We start from the raw sequence: 15,321 nt of genomic DNA, 5'->3' as shown, positions 1-15,321 counted from the left end.
GCTCCATACCTGCCCTATGCTTTTGTGGTGAAGCCCCCAGACTCGGCAAAGGCCCAGTTCCACCTCCCTTGAGACCCCAATCCACCCCACACTAAGGGCTCTTTCCAAGGGATAGATGAGGGGGAACGGGGGAAACTCTCAGCCTAAAACCTCAAGGATTCCCTGCACCCCACCTCTGCCCCAGCCCAGCCTTACTGCTGAGGTGTCAACAGATGACGTTGTCGACTTCAGGCGCGCACGGCCCCGGCCTCGGCCCCCATGGGACCCACCTCGGGGGCGTCTCCGCCCGGGGAAGCTGCTGCTGCGACCCTGTGGCCAAGGGGAGAGGGGAGTTACAGCACCAGGGGGCCCAGTGGGACCCCCACGCCAGGGCAGCAGAGGGGCACTGCCCCCATCCCACCCCACCACGCGCTCAGCCTTCGCCTACTTGCTGCAGGGACAGCCCAGGAAGGGGATATGACCCCAGCAGGGTGCTCAGGGTGAGGGGTGTCCCCAAAATCGGATTGAGCAGCGTTTCCCGTACCTGCTTGACACGGGAGCGCCCCGGGGAGCTGCGGCGCCGGCTCTTGTCCCCGTCACCCTTGGCTGCTGGCTCAAAGAGCAGCGAGTCATCGGTCTCGGCGCCCAGAGGCAGCGACCCGGCGTCCTCCTTCTGCAGGCTGGCGTCAGCCGAGGCCGGGCCCAGCTCAGGGGACAGCGATCCCCCACCCTCAGGGTCTGGGGACCCCAGCAGCGGCTCCGAGCCCGGGAAGCTGCTGCTGGTGTCCCCCTGGCTCAGGTTGGAGATCTCGTTGAGGATGTCGGGGCGCGGGCGCAGTGCGGGGGGCTCGGGGCACACCTCGTCCCCGTGGCCCAGCAGCTTCTCGCCGGTAGTGCAAACCTCCATGGGGGTCTCAGGGCCCAGCTCCTCCTGCTCCAGGAGCAGGGGGGACCCCGAAGGCGACCCCTTGACTTCGGGGTCCCCCCCAGCCCGGCTTTCTTCCAGCGCATCCTCCTCGCTGAGGGGCGGGGAGCTTCCGCTGGTGCCCTCCCTCTCCAGCCTCGGCGCCTCTTCTTCCTCCTCCTCCTCCTCCTCAGGCAGGCCTGGGAAGGGCCCCAGCTCAGGGGCTGGGCTGCCGTGGGGGGCGTCTCCAGGGGGGCTGGCTGGGGACTCCCCCTCGCCACCGGCCATCTCCATCTCCTCATCCTCAGGTGGCTCAGTGGGGGCCAGGGTGACAGCAGGGGAGCCCAGGGGTGGCGGTGGAGAGCCAGGGGGGTCGGTGTCCATGGCGGTGCCAGGGCTGCCAGGGGGCTCAGGCAGGGCTGGGGTGGGGGGCTCGAGCACCTCGTCCTCCTTGGCATCAGGGGAGGGGGCTGGGGTCCGTGCGGGTGAGATGGCACGGAGAGCTGAGGGTAGAGAGAAGGGAAGAGTGAAATCACAGCCCACCCAGAGATACCCACCGCCCCCAGACTCAATCCTGGTGTTTCCCCAGACTCACCTGGGGGAGCTGAGGGTGGGGGTGTCATCTCAGGGGGCAGGGAGGGCTCTGGCTCCAGCTCCATCTCCTCCTCGGGGAGCACCTCTGGAGCCAGGGCTGGTGCTTCCTCTGCCACTGTCACCTCGGGGAGGAGACCTGGGGGGATGGGGATGAGGTGAGGGGGTATGGGGGTCCCCTCCACTCCCCTGTGCCACCCAGCCTGGAACTGAGAGGCAGGACCCTCTCCTAGCTCCCCATACACCCCAAAACAGGGCACCAGCACATGAAAAGAGGAGGAATACAGGATCAGGCAAAGCCAGTGCTGGGAGGAACCCCTGGTGCAGGACCCCCACACCCACTGGAGACAACAGGAGGGAAAAGAGCACAGTTAAGAGTCCCCAAATTACCTGGTGGCTTCAGGTCCTCCTCGGGGAGCAGCTCGCTGGGGACTGGCTCTTCAGGGGGCAACTCAACAAGGGGGGGCTCTTCAGGGCTCAGCTTCTCGGGGGACAGAGCTTCGGGAGGAGGTTCCTTGGGGAGCAGCTCATTGGGGGGTTGTTCACTGGGGGGCAGCTCCTCGGGGGGCAACTCCTCAAGGGGTGGTTCCTCAAGAGGCAGCTCCTCGGGTGGTGGCTCGTTGAGGGGTGGCTCCTCAAGGGGCAGCTCCTCAAGGGGCAGCTCCTCAAGGGGTGGCTTGTTGAGGGGCAGCTCCTCAAGGGGAAGCTCCTCGAGGGGCAGCTCCTCAAGGAGTGGCTCCTCAAGGGGTGTTTCCCCGAGGGGTGGCTCCTCCAGGGGTGGCTCCTCCAGGGAGGGTTCCTCAAGGGGTGGCACCTCCAGGGGTGGCTCCTCCAGGGGTGGCACCTCCAGGGGAGGTTTTGGGGGTGACCTGTTGTGGGGCAGCTCATGAGGGGGTGATTTGTCAATGGGCTGTACTTCAGGGGGCAGCTCGTGGGGGGGTGACTTTTCAAACGCTGGTTTCTCAGGGGGCAGCTCGGTGAGGGGAGCGATGTCGAGGGGCAGCTCGTTATGGGGTGGTTCACTGGGGGGCAACTCTTCAGGGCAGGGTCTGTCAGGGATGGTGACATCAGCAAGGGAGGGTGTCTCGAGGGGCAGCTCCTCGGAGGGGGGCTCCTCCTCGGGGGGCTGCATGAGAGGAAGGGGCTCCTCAGGGGGCTGCACATCAGGAGGATGAACGTCAGAGGGCTGCGTGTCGGGGGGAGGCTGATCAAGGGGCAGTTCATCAGTGGGCAGTTCTTCAGGGGTTTCCTCACTGGGGGGCACCTCCACAGAGGCCAGCTCGCCAGGAGGAGACTCAGCATTGCCTGGGGGAGCCTCCTCGGGGTCTGGAGGTGCCTCTTTGGGGTCTGGAGGTGCCTCTTTGGGGTCTGGGGGTGCTTCGGTGGGTTCCACGAGTGGTTGTGTCTCCTCATCGCCCCGCACAGGCTCCAGCTCAGGCGGGGGCACAGGCGCATCCATCGGCTCACTGGGGACAGGCGACTCTGACCTGGGGTGGGGGAACCTGGGTGAGGGGACAGCGCTCAGGCCACGCCATCCCCAGCGCTGTGGGACAAATCCCCCCACCCACAAAGGGCCTGATCCCCCCACTCTAAACCAGCACCCCCATCCCCACTCACGTCTGGGCGGGCGGGCTGGGCTGTGGTGAGTGCTGTGGCGCCGTGGTGACATCGGCCGTGGCACGGCGCCGCTGGCAGTCCCCGCACACTGCAGACCCCGGGGACCACTGGCAGCTGGAGTCAAACCCCACGGGGTGCTGGCCACAGTCTGAGCAGACCCAGCAGTTCTGGAGGGGGAAGCAGAAATGTGTCAGGGGTTGCAGTGAGGGGCTGGCACCCCGTACCCCCGAGTGACAGCAGGACGTACCTTGCATTTCCAGGAGCCGCCGGGGAGGCCCGGGGTGGCTGGCTCCATGCAGGAGGTGTGGTAGCCCTTGTCACACGCCTCGCACACCAGCATGGCCGAGTCCCGGCCGGGCTGCCTGTGGGGCACAGGGGCGAGTGAGGGCTGGGACCCCTCCTTGGGCACACACCCCGCTCCCCACCGCGGGGCCGGGGCCTCACCTGCAGGTTTGGCACACTTTGCACTGGGGGCACTGCCAGCCCGAGCGCTTGCGGGGCGTCAGGGAGATGTCCAAGCAGGCCCCGTGGAAGTGCTGCCCGCAGCTGGTGCACAACACCAGGTCCCGCAGGTCGCCCAGCCCACCGCACGCCGAGCACCGCGCGTCCTCTGTCAGCCACCAGAGAAGGGGGTCAGGGCTGCCTGCTCCCCGCTCCAGGGACGCCTCGCCAGGGCGGGAGGGTCCCAGCACCCAAGGGTGGTGCCCCCAGCCCCACGTACCCGTGTCCACGGCCTCAGCCACGTGCTCGGGGCAGAGCAGCCGCAGGGTCTTCATGGACTGGAAGCAGCCGCTGGCGGCGGCGCAGGGGAAGTGGTAGAGGCGGGAGCAGCCGGCGGCCGCCCGGCACGGGATGGTGGCCCCCGCCCGCCCGCAGCATTCACATTTCTGAGGGACAGAGGGGTCCAGGGGGTCAGTGCTGCTGAGGGGCAGCCAAACGAGCCCCTGCCATCCCCCCGGACCCCTCGGGGTGCGCTCACCTGTGAGATCCCTGAGAAAACAGCTCTGGCCACGCCGCCCGCCTCTGGCCCCGCTCCAGCTGCCCAGGCCGCGCACCAGTGGTGCACCCAGCAGTGCCCTGTGGGGAGGGGGCGTCAGGGACAGCCTGGGGACACCCAGGTGGCAGGATGGGGACCCCCGTGCTGTGAGCACACTCACCTGTCGGCTCGAAGAGCTGCGCTGGGGTCACCCCCTCGGAGAAGCCGATCTGTGCCAGGTCACCCGCCAGCTCTGGCTCTGGGGGGAGCTGGCTGGGCCCTGGGGGAGGCTGGCCAGGCCCATCGGGGGGCTCGTGGCCCACCAGCCGCTCGGGCCAGTCGGGCACCGGCTCGAAGCGCTGCAGCTCCCGCTGCCCGTGTAGGCTCCAGTCCCCACAGTTGCAGAGGGCACAGCGGCGGCCCAGCGGGCTGGGAGAGGGTGACAGAGGGGGTCAGGGATATTTAGGACCCCCCTAATAGCTCCACTCCACTCCCAAATCCTCCCACCCTCACCTGGCAGCCTCGGGAGGTCCCTCCATGCCCGCGCTGTCCGGCTCTGGCCCCGCAGAGGCTCCTTCGGGGGGTTTCAGGGGGTCCCCCTCAGCGCTGCCCATCTCCTCCGAGGCCATGACCCCATCGGCTGTGGGGAGAGGGGGTGTCACCACCGCAGGGGAAACAGGGACAGGTCCCCAAAATCCTGCCCTGGCTCACCTGGCGCGGCTGCATCCTTCTCCTCACTGGGCACCTTCTGTTCGTCCATCCTGCCTCCGGCGTTCCTGGGGGGCCACAGCTGTAGGGGGGACATGTGTCAGCACCAGGGGTGGTGACACCTTCCCCAGCACCCTGGCAGCCCCCCATGACCCTCTATCCAAGGGACAGGGCAGCATCTTCCCATCACTGTCCCCAAGGCGATTTGCAGGCTGTGGGACTGGGAATGTCCCCCAGGAGCAGGGGGTGGCTCTCTGCTCCCCGGGGGTCCAGGAGACCCCCTGGCCTCACCCATCACCCTCTGCCCCCCAGGTCCTGCCCGAGTCCAGGCACTGACACCCCAACATATCTGGGGCAACCAAACCCCCAAGTGACCTCGATTTAACAGTGGGGGAAAAGGGATCAGTGACCCCGACTCTTCCACACACCAGCACCCCAGGGAGACACCAAGACCCCTGAGGAACCCTCAGGAACCCCCCAGGAGCACACGCAGTGCTCACAGCAAAGCTGGGACCCCCCCATGCCTCCCTCCCACGTGGGGGATCTTCAGGAGGAGCTGGGGATGCAGCAGAAAACGGCGTCCCCACCACCAGCACCTGCCTGTGCCCGTTTCCTCCGGCCCAGCACCAGCCCTGGCAGCACAGGGGGTCCCGGGACAGGCACGGGGGAAAGACTCACCCCAAAACACAACACACAAACCTGGGGGGGGCATGGCCTGATCTGCAGCCGCCCCCTCCCAACGCCGCCTCATGGGCACCCCAAAACCCCGAGAGGGCTCCGGAGCCACGGAGGGGGTGAAGGGGACCCCAAACCTGACCACGAACCACACACGGGGTGAGGGGGGAGATCCGGAGGGGACCCGCGGGCACGGGGGGGGCTCAACGCAGAGTCCGGGGCACCACGGAGGGGGGAACGCGCTGGGGCAGCGCCAACCCCCCCAAAACCCGAGAGGGCGCGGGGAGGGCGGAGAGAGCCCCCGGCGGGGTCCCGTGTCCCACCCAGCACCCCCCGCCCCAAGCCCCGGTGGGCCCGGGGGGATTCGGGCCCTTCCCGGAAAGGCTCCGGGGCCGGGGGGATTCGGGGCCTCCCGGGAAAGGCTCCGGGGCCGGGGCCCGCGGCCCCGGCTGGGCCGAACGACCACGCGGGGACCCTCCCCGCACCCCCTCCCCGGGGCGCCCGGACCGCGCTTCCCCCGCTCCCCGGTACAACCGGGGGGTCGCGCCGGCCAGGCCCCGATCCCCGGCCCACCGCGGCCTACGCTGGCACCGGCAGCGGGCCCCGAGCGACGGGCCCGGCCGTACCTGCGCTGCAGCCGCCCGGGCCCCCCCGGTACCGGACACAAAGGCGTGGGAGCCGCGCTCTGCGCCCGGCCCCGGTCAGGCCTTACCGGGAGCGGCGGAGGCGGCGCGGCCCGAGCCCGCACGACCGCGGGGCCGCTCCTTCCGGGGCCGCCGGGGCCCGTCCCGCCCGCGCGGGCCCCACGGCGGGGCCGTTTTCACCCCCGCGCCCCCCGCCCGGTGCTCACCCCCGCGGCCGCCCTACGCCGACGGGTCTCGGGGCGCGGGGCGTTCGGTGCTCCCCGGCGCGGCCATTTCCAGAGGAAAGTAGGTCCCGCCGCCCGCCCCCGCCCCGCCCCGCCCGCCCCGCCGGGGCCGCCGCCGCGCTGGGTCCTAGGGGGGAGCCGCGGACCGGGGGGCGCCGCCGCTCCCGCACTACTTTGGGCGGCGGGGGCTGCGGGCGGAGGGAGACGGTGCGCGGCGGGCGGGCGCTGCGGCCGCGGGGGGGGGGGGCGCGGGGGGTGTGACGGCGCGCGCGCGGCCGCAGCGCACGCTGCCGGGCGGGGCGGGGGGAGATCCCTCCGCCGCCGCGCTTAACCCCGGCGGCGCCGGGGCGGGAGCGCACGTGGGCACCGAGGGGGCGTGGCCGGCGGCGCCAAGCCACGCCCCTTCCCGGGACCGGCACCGGGGCGGCCCCGAGGGTGGACGGAGGGAGCCTTCCGGGACCGCCGTGGCCATGGGGTTAGAGGAAGGGAGGGTGGGCTCCGGGATGGGCTCCGGGATGGAGTTCCCCGAGGAGCCGGTGGGAGCGGGATCGCCCGCGGTGCCCCGGGCCGGTGTCTCCGTTATCAGCCGCTGTGTCCGGTCCCAGGATTCCTCGTAGCAGCCGCCGGTGCCGGTGTATCCGGAATAGCTGCTGGGTCCAGTGCTGGTGTCCCCGGTCCCGGTGTTCCTGGAGTAGCCGCTGTACCGGTCCTGGGGTCCCCGGTAGCAGCCGCCGAGCCCGGTCCTGGACTCCCCGGTAGCAGCCGCCGAGCCCGGCCCTGGGGTCCCCGCTCACAGCCACCGCGTGCTGCTGCTGAGCCATGGTCCTGCACTGCGGTTCCTGTATCCCCGGAGCAGCCGGTCCTGCTCCCCTCTGCACGGTCACGGCCAGCCCCGCACACCCCTCGACCCCACGGACCCCAGACCCTAAGGAGTACCTGGGGCCGGTCCCCCCCGTGTGGGGCCACATCAGCCCCCTCGGACCCTGAACCCCCTCCAGCCCCGGGGATGGGTAGGGGGCTCAGACCCAGGGCCCCCAGGAGCCCAAACCCCCAGACCCAGAGATCTGGGGGGCTATTGAGGGGGTGCAGCCCCCCTGAGCCCCCAGGCTGCACTACCCTGGCCCCAGCACCCCAATCCCCCACTTCACCCCCCCCCCCCCCCCCCCCAGCTCCTGTTCCTCTTTGCCACCATAATTGGGTAATTAGCAATAATTAGCCCGACTGGGTGGAGATAAGCCACAAGGGGAACTGCAGCCAGAACACCCTCCCCACACTCACGAAGCAGAAGCTGAAGTTCTTAGGGAGAGAAACAGGGGGGACAGGGCTGGAGAACCCCCCAAAGGTCCCAGTGAGGCCCTTGGGGTGCTCAGCTCCATGAGGAGGGGGGCTCAGCCCCAAAACACATCCAGGGTTGGACAGACCCCCGTGCTGGGGTGTTGGAGGGGGCCTCATGTGCTGCCTCCCCCCAGCAAGGAACAGCCCCCCCAGTCCAGGGGTTTACGGACAAAACAACGTTTAATTGTTTGAGCCCTGACTCCCACGGGTCCGGCCCCACGCTGGGAACAACACCCGCATTCAGCCCTGGCTGCCACAGCACGAACGGCCCAGACCTGTCCTTGTGCATGTGGGGGACAGCGGTGATGAGCTGGGGGGCTCCTGGCTGGGACAGAACCCCCCAGCCCGCTCCCAGCCCCCTGTGTACAGTGAGGGGTTCCAAACCGCAGCAGGACCCCGTGGCTTCCTAAAAGCCACTGCTGTGGTTTGGGTGAAGGTTTTGGGGAAGGGTCCGGTGCCTCCGGGGGTCCTGTCCCATCCCAGGGGTCACATCAGGCAGCAGCTGGTGGATCTGCCATAGGAATTGTCCACCTGGTGGATCTCCTCAGTGACTTCATGGAGATCCCCGTGGTCACCTGAGGACGAGGGGACGTCAGTGCCAGCACATTGGGAACCCCCTCCCAACCCCGGGTGGGCTCTGTCCCCCAGACCTGGCTCTCCTTGGCTGAGGACTCGAGGAAAATGGACTCCCATGACTCCTTTCCTTCATCTGTCCTCACTTCCCAGCTAAGGACACAGCAGAACAGCAGGGGACAGGCAGGATGTGCCACCGGGTCACACACACACACACATGAACCCCCCTTACCTCTGCAGGGCCAGGTCTGCCTTGTTCCCCACCAGCACCATGGGCATGCTCCAGGACCAGGGCCCAGACCACCCTGAGCCCCCTCCTTGCAGGGGACAGCACCTCCTGTGTCTCCCCCGGCTCATACAGCTTTTTGTGGAGGGTCTTGACCACCTGGAAGCTGTGGGGACAAAGGGACATCCAGGCACTGCTTCCCCCTGAGGGGTTCCCCGTGTCCCAGGTGTCTCATCCCTGAGTTTTGGGGGATCCTCACCTCTGCAGGGATGTCACTGAGCAGATCAGGACGTAGCCATGGATGCCAGTGATGAAGGAGTGTGGCAGGATGGTGTCCTCATCCTGGGGGGAATGGGGGGACAAAACCGGTGGGAGGGATGGCAGGGAGTGCAGCAGCCCCACAACACCCCCAGACCCCCCAAAATGCCCCAGCATTACCTGCCTGGCTGTGTCCCCCAGCTGCAGCTGGAAGCCATCCGTGCCCACCACCCCCCCCCTGTTGTAGCTGCACGGGTGACACCAGGTCAGGGGCACCCCCGAATCCTCCCCTCAAGGCTCAAACCCACTTCCACCTCATTCCAGGGGCACCTCAGCCCCCTGCACGAGGTTTTGGGGGCACAACCCACCCCCCACAGAAGTGGGGGCACGTCTGCCCTTATGATTCGGGGCTCCACAGGGGCATCAGGAAGAGGGACCCCGAGTAGCAGCTCCCCACCCACCGTCCCGCGTGGGACCTACTGCTCTCTCATAGCACTCCATGAACTTTCCCTTCACTAATTGGTGGCCATGGAGGTTTTACCTGGGTGGGGGGTAAGAACAAGGCTGGGTGGTCCTGGCATCACCCGGGACAGAGGGGGCCCCGGGGAGGCTGCCCAGGCTGAACACGACCCCAAACCCCACATGGGGCGGGAACCCACCGCACCAAACCCCACCGGTGCACCCGCCGTCCCCGGTAATCCCCAGAGGAGCAGCCCCGTTCCCACGCACACCCCGGGCAGGGACCCCCGGAGGGCAGAGCCGCCCTCCCCAGAGGGCAGCACCCCTCTGCGGAGGGCAGGACACCCCCAGGCCGAGTCCCCCCGCTCTGACCCGCGGCGGGGCAGCCGAGGATGGGAACCCCGCGATACCGGGCGGGCGGGCGCGGCAAACGCCGCAATAAACCGCCCGCCGTGCCGGGGGGCGTGGCCACCGCCACTACACCGGCGGCCGCACGTGACCACAACACCGCCCGCCCGCTCCCATTGGCTGCGCTGGGCGAAGGGGGCGGGGCTCAGCGGCCGCGCAGGCGCGCTGGCCGGAGGGGCGCTCCATTCATGAAAACGGAGGGAAGGGCCGTGGCCACGTGGTGGGCGCGCATCTGAGCGGGAATTGGGGGGGGAGGGGGGGGAGGGGCCTGGTCCTGCCCCCTCCCCATCCCCCCCAATATGTCCCGGTCCGGAGACACCCGGGAACACAAACACTGCCGCTCCCCGGGATCCCCAGCGCGGCCTCCCCCCACACTAGGACCCTCAGGCCCCCAGGGATAATTCAGGATTGACCCCTGGCCCAGGGATCCCCAGCCTCTCGCGATGCCCGACTCAGGTACCCCCAGTCGGGGAATACCCCAATTTCCTGCAGTGCTCAGTCTCAGGGACCCGCAGCCCCCTGGGGATACCCCAGCCTCTGGGGGCTGCACTGCTGTTCCCCTCACCAAAAGCTGAGTCCCGAGGTTGTCTCCATTTGCCCAAAATTTGGAGGGGAAAGTGAATTTTTTGCCCATCTGGGGGTCAGAAAGGCCAGGGGGAACTGGGCTCCCTACTCCAGCACCTGGGACCCCCAGAGCCCCAGGATATGAAACCCCCAGGGATACCCCAGCCCCCTGCAATGCCCCACCCGGTTCTGAGATACCCCAGCTGCTCAGGATGCCTGACCCCCACCCCAGCGACCCCCAGACCCTGGGATACTCCAACCCCTCAGGATGCCCAGTCCCAGGGACCCCCACCCCCATGGGATGCTCAATTCCAGCCCCTCCAGACTCCCCAACCCAGCCTCACATCTCCCCCACCACCAGCCACAGCTCCAACTGGGCCATAGACTTCCTTTATTTTCCCAAACAATTAAATAGTAGTATTTCTTTTGGTTTTTTTTTAAACTGAAGTGGTTAAAAGCAGGCTCCCCCTTGCCCCGTGGGGTGAGGCCCGCTGCTGGGGCAGGCAGGCATGGGGGACATTTATATTACCATTTATAAATAGAAAAATAAAACTCTCAAGCAGGGTAGGTTAGCAGTTAGCATGGTTAGAGTTGGACCTGGCACGGGGTGCCCATTCCCTGGCAGACACCCGCTGCCCATGCCAGACACCCTGTGGTGCAGGGACAGGGACACTGTGGGTGACAGGGACAGACCCAGAGCAGGGACACGGGCAGGAACTGCTGCCAAGTGCTCAGTGTGGGGTGTTTTTGGCATCCCCCCAGCTGGATTTGGCCCCAGGGCAGGGTCTGGTGATGCCCGGCTGTGCCCTGGCAGCGCCGTGGTTAATAAAGCAATAAATACCAGGAGAACATGTGGGGGTCCAGGCATGGAGACCCAGCCGTGGGGGGCTCTAGGACACAGGACAGGGCTGTGTGACAAGTCCCAGGCCCTTAGGCCATCCCATGATACTCCACCCATGCCCACCACCCCATGCCCTAGAGCAGTGCTGACCCCCAACCTTCCCACAGCACCAGGGGCCCCCCTGTCCCTCCTCCCCCAGGTCCCAAGGGTGCCCAGGGGTGCAGCCCCCTTCTTCCAGTGTGCAGCATCACCTGCAAGCGGTAACTGGGGGGACAGGGACCCCTACACCTGCAGGGTCTCATGGCCCAGCACGCCCCCGGCCAGCCAGTAGAGCAGGCGGGAGTACCAGTGCATGCCCACCTCGGGCACCGTCCCGTTGCCCACCTCGGGGTGGGCCGGCAGCAGCGAGAGGAGCCCGTGGAAGAGGCGCAGGGGGGCGAAAGCCCGGTGGGCCCAGCGGTGGCTCTCCAGGACGGCGTAGCAGGACGCCAGCACCCCATTGACCAGCAAGGTGCCGTGCGAGGTGAGGGGCGCAAAGACCCCCACGCCGTCCTCCCGAGAGACCCTCAACACCCGCGTGGGGCGCAGGCCCTGCCCACCCGCCCCGTGGGCCAGCACGGCGTCGCCCGGGCGCACGCGGCGGGCAAAGATGGGCAGGAAGGTGGCAGAGCCGTTGGCGTCCCCACGGGCGGCGAACACCAGGTGGGACGGGGTGAGGAGCAGGCGGCGCGCTGGGCTGGCCGTCTCGATGGCCACGAAGCTGGCGCGCTGGCCCAGGTCCCGGTCGAGGAAGAGCAGCACCTCGGTGGGCACCAGGCGCCCGCCCGGCTCGGCGCCCAGCACCCAGTCGCCCTGGCGGAGGTCGGCCAGGCCCCGGCGCTCGCCGCTCTCCAGCGTCACGGTGGCGTGGCCGGGAAAGCAGCCACCGGTGCGGACGGCCAGCGAGTTATCTGGGAGGATGGAGAAAGTTAGCGGGGTCCCCAGCTGCCACCTCCACCGGGCCACCACCTCCAGAGGGGAAACGGCAACCCCCAGACCCCCAAAGCACCCCCGGAACAAAGCGGGTATTTTCCAAAGCTCCTCCAGTTCCTTCGTGCAGCTCCTGAACGCTGCAGGGCCCTTTTGTCCGCCCTGCACTGACGCCCTTTGTTCCGGGCTGGAACGGTGACATTTATGGCCATTTTCACTTTCTGTCAATTGTCACTACTGGACTGGATGGGAACTGCTGGCTGGAGCAACTGTGGGGCTGGGGCCTGTGGGGCTGCATTGCTGCTCCCCTCACCAGGAGCTGAACCACCAAGTTGTCTCCACCTGGCCAAAATTTGGGGGGGAAAGTGATGTTTTTGCCTATTGGGGGGCCAGAAACCAACCGGAGCAATAATCCCTCATGGATCCAGCACACCAAGGGGGAGCAGCAGGGGCTGAGAGTTGGGATATTTGTGGGGCTGGCAGCCCCCTTGCCCTGCTGGCAGCCCCTTCTGTGTGGTACCTGCTCTGACGGAGACGTGAATGTGCGCCCTGGACTCGTAGTAGACCCAGTCGAAGCCGGCCTCCACGGCCAGGCGTGCCAGCATGCCGTACTTGTGGCGGTCGCGGTCGGACGTGGTGATGTCCAGCGCCCGGCCCTCGTAGTGCAGGGAGCCGGGGAGGTGGTGCCCGTCCTCGTCCCAGCCCTCTGTCACCCGCAGCCTCACCCCTGGCCACATGTTCATCACCGCGATGGCCAGCGAGTTCACACGCTCCTTGCAGCGCTGTGGGGACACGCCAGCGCCGGTGTCACTGTCCCCATGACAGACAGGGACCCCACGGGGACAGACGGACACCAGGCCTGCAAAGAGGCTGCTGCAGGGGCAGATGTGGTGCCCCTCAGGGTGCAGAGAGGGTCACGGCCACGCTGCCGCCCTGCCTGGGTGCGGGTTGAACGTTAACGTGCCCCGGGGTCCCGTGCTGGAGCTGCTCCAGGGGCAGCCGGGCAGAACAGGCAAGGGACCGGGACGGGCACCGGGACGGTGTCACCTTCCCCGCGGCCACGGCCATGACTGATTAACCCGGTGAGGGGGCTGTGAAGCAGAGCTGGGGGCTGACCCTGAACCAGCCCCGGGTCTGGGGAGAGCAGAGCGTCCCAGGCGGTTCCAGGGTCGTTCTCCCCATCAGCAGTGGCAGCACTGCCATGGGGTGCAGGGGTCGGAGCTGTCCCCGTCCCCCCCCGCAGCCGCTGAGGTCACAGCGTCCCTCGGTGCCCCAGTGCCGCCCCCTCCCCCGTTCAACAATCGGCTCCCGGGAGCGCGCGGCCGCGGGGGGCGGGAGCGCGGGGCGCGGGCCCGGGGCGGCCGTGCCGGGGGGGGCGGCAGCGGCGGGGGGGCAGGAATGCGCTCGGCCCGGCCCGGCCCGGCCACAATAGGCGCTTTCCAACCCGGAGCTGACCTCAGGCCCCGGGAATGCCGCGGTTGCCACAAAGGGCCCTTTCAGCCACCCGCACCCCGGGCCGGCTCCGCGCTCGCGGCCCCGCCGGGCTCCGCCGCCCCAGCCCGGCCGCCTCCGCCGTCCCGGCTAGCGGGAACTGCCGGCGCCGCCTGGACCACTCTCAGCATCCCCCGTCGCCATGGAGACCGCGGGGCCGCCCCTCGCCATGGCAACAGTGAGCATCCCGACGGGCGCGCGGCTCGTCCCGGGCTCCCGCCGCCCCGGATCCCCCCGAGCAGAGCGGTACCGGGGGCTCCCCCTCCGCGCTGATCTCGGGGCCGAGGCGCGGCGGCGCTGGGGGAGCGGAGCCACCGCTACCTCGTGCCTCTGGTGCCATCCCGTTAATCCCCGACGGTCCCGGATGCACAACGCGACGGGACCTCCCCGTGCCGGGGCTCCGGTGCTGCCCCGCCGCTGCCAAGGGCCGTGGGAGGGAGGGGGGGGCGGGAGCGAGGTACCGTGCGGACCGGGCAGGGACACTGCGCCCCGGGAGGCTCCGTGCTCCCGGGGAGGCTCGGTGCCACTCGGGAGGATTCCTGAGCCCCGGGATGACCGGTGAGCTCTGGAGAGGATCGGTGGCTGCTGGGAAAACTCCGTGAGCCCCTGAGAGGGTCGGTGCCGACTGAGAAAGGTCCATGAGCCCTGTCGAGGGTCGCTGTTGATCCCGCCCGTTCCCCCGCGCCCCCGCCGGGCCGGGCGCAGCCCCCACCTCGGTCATGAGCCGGTCCGCCCCCGTGTTCTCCTCGTCCTTGAAGATGATGTCGGGGTTGTAGTTGGGCACCAAGTCCCTGAAGCGCTCCGAGCCCCGCAGCACTTTGCCCTCCGCCTTCCCGCTCGCCCCCAGCGTCTGCTCGGGCACGTTGGGCACGAACTGCTTGTAGAGCAGAGGCGAAAGCTGCCGCCGCCCCAGCCGCCGCCGCCCCACCGGGCCCCGACCCGGGCCGCAGCCCAGCACCGGCGCGGCCAGCAGGCAGGCGGCGAGCCCGAGCAGGACGAAGGCGAGCGGCCTCCACCGGGGCATCCCGCCCGCCGGGCCCCGCTGCCTCCGCGGGTCCCGCTCAGTCGCCGGGGGCACGGGCGGCTGGGGCGGGCATGGTCCCGGTGTGGCGGCCCCGGGGCTTTTAGATGGTCGCGGTGCCAGGGGCGGGTCGGCGCCGTTTCCTTCTCACACCCACGGTCCCGTCGCTGCTGCGGGATCCGCGGCCGCCCGGGACTGACCACCCCCCCGTACCCCCCCCCGCCGGTGCCGCCACCCACTCGGAGCGCCGCCGGTTGCACGCCCACGGTATCGGCACCCCCTCGCCTGGCGCTGCACCCCGGTCCCGGGCAGTCCCCGACACAGCCCGAGCCTTTGGTAAAGCCCTCGCAGAGCTGCGTCCCAGCACGGGTCACCGGCACCCGGCTCCGGGCACTGCCCTGGCACCGGCACCGGGCACCCGGCTGCTGAGGCTGCCCCGGGACCGGCACCGGGATCTTATCCCGCGTCCCAGTCTTGCTCCCCCTTCCTGTCTGAATCCCGCACTCTGATGCCGCCTCCTCTCCTCGGTCCCCGCACTGCGCTCCGGTACCGGAACCCCCCCTTATCCCATCCGTGATTCTGGTCCCGGGATCTCTCCTGTCACCTCCTGCTGGGATCGGGGACGCCTCTCTCGCAGTCCCGGTCTCGTTTCTCTCTCGCTGTCCCTTGCACCGAGGACCCTCGTTATTCTAAGGCTGTGCCGCCGGTCCCCGCACCTGCTCCGTCCCCTCGGCACAGCCCCGCTCCCGGGACCCGCTCCCTGGCACTACCCCGGTCCCCTCTGCTCGGTCCGATCCACGGTCCCGGTGCCCGTTCCTGGCCCAGCCCCCGGTACCGGCTGCCTCGGGTGCTGGTCGG

General features: G+C 68.9%; 3 protein-coding genes across 3 annotated transcripts in view; all 3 read right to left on the bottom strand.

The window, feature by feature from the left end:
- Positions 1 to 6,405, bottom strand: part of KMT2D (lysine methyltransferase 2D) — a 31,825-nt gene extending 25,420 nt beyond the window's left edge. Inside the window, 13 exon segments of the mRNA XM_063425144.1 lie at positions 196 to 309; positions 524 to 1,386; positions 1,479 to 1,613; positions 1,865 to 2,961; positions 3,092 to 3,258; positions 3,339 to 3,453; positions 3,536 to 3,701; positions 3,813 to 3,978; positions 4,071 to 4,168; positions 4,249 to 4,496; positions 4,581 to 4,707; positions 4,779 to 4,857; positions 6,301 to 6,405. Coding sequence (XP_063281214.1) covers positions 196 to 309; positions 524 to 1,386; positions 1,479 to 1,613; positions 1,865 to 2,961; positions 3,092 to 3,258; positions 3,339 to 3,453; positions 3,536 to 3,701; positions 3,813 to 3,978; positions 4,071 to 4,168; positions 4,249 to 4,496; positions 4,581 to 4,707; positions 4,779 to 4,827 — 3,345 coding nt within the window. The 5' untranslated portion in view covers positions 4,828 to 4,857; positions 6,301 to 6,405.
- A 1,294-nt stretch (positions 6,406 to 7,699) lies between these two features.
- On the bottom strand, positions 7,700 to 9,211 carry RHEBL1 (RHEB like 1). The gene is made up of 7 exons (XM_063425142.1): positions 9,180 to 9,211; positions 8,891 to 8,957; positions 8,712 to 8,794; positions 8,556 to 8,618; positions 8,459 to 8,506; positions 8,304 to 8,379; positions 7,700 to 8,228 (listed from the first exon to the last, which is right to left on the bottom strand). Exons 1-7 carry the CDS (start codon positions 9,209 to 9,211, stop codon positions 8,145 to 8,147), a joined length of 453 nt encoding a protein of 150 aa, XP_063281212.1. The 3' UTR covers positions 7,700 to 8,144.
- Positions 9,212 to 10,522: 1,311 nt separating this feature from the next.
- On the bottom strand, positions 10,523 to 15,044 carry DHH (desert hedgehog signaling molecule). Its single transcript, XM_063425132.1, has 3 exons — positions 14,155 to 15,044; positions 12,472 to 12,733; positions 10,523 to 11,932 (listed from the first exon to the last, which is right to left on the bottom strand). Exons 1-3 carry the CDS (start codon positions 14,464 to 14,466, stop codon positions 11,265 to 11,267), a joined length of 1,242 nt encoding a protein of 413 aa, XP_063281202.1. The 5' UTR covers positions 14,467 to 15,044; the 3' UTR covers positions 10,523 to 11,264.
- Positions 15,045 to 15,321: the final 277 nt, after the last annotated feature.

Source organism: Prinia subflava, unplaced genomic scaffold, assembly GCF_021018805.1.
Source record: "Prinia subflava isolate CZ2003 ecotype Zambia unplaced genomic scaffold, Cam_Psub_1.2 scaffold_53_NEW, whole genome shotgun sequence".
Lineage (NCBI taxonomy): Eukaryota > Metazoa > Chordata > Aves > Passeriformes > Cisticolidae > Prinia > Prinia subflava.
This window is presented reverse-complemented; position numbering and strand designations above follow the sequence as displayed.

Coding starts and splice junctions, on each gene's coding strand:
- RHEBL1 (XM_063425142.1), bottom strand. CDS start 9,211: ATGGAGTGCTATGAGAGAGCAGTAGGTCCCAC. Junction 8,795..8,890: donor TGGGGGACACAGCCAGGCAG/GTAATGCTGGGG, acceptor CATTCCCCCCAG/GATGAGGACACCATCCTGCC. Junction 8,229..8,303: donor CCTCAGCCAAGGAGAGCCAG/GTCTGGGGGACA, acceptor CCTCGTCCTCAG/GTGACCACGGGGATCTCCAT.
- DHH (XM_063425132.1), bottom strand. CDS start 14,466: ATGCCCCGGTGGAGGCCGCTCGCCTTCGTCCTGCTCGGGCTCGCCGCC. Junction 12,734..14,154: donor CGGACCGGCTCATGACCGAG/GTGGGGGCTGCG, acceptor GTGTCCCCACAG/CGCTGCAAGGAGCGTGTGAA. Junction 11,933..12,471: donor TCACGTCTCCGTCAGAGCAG/GTACCACACAGA, acceptor CCATCCTCCCAG/ATAACTCGCTGGCCGTCCGC.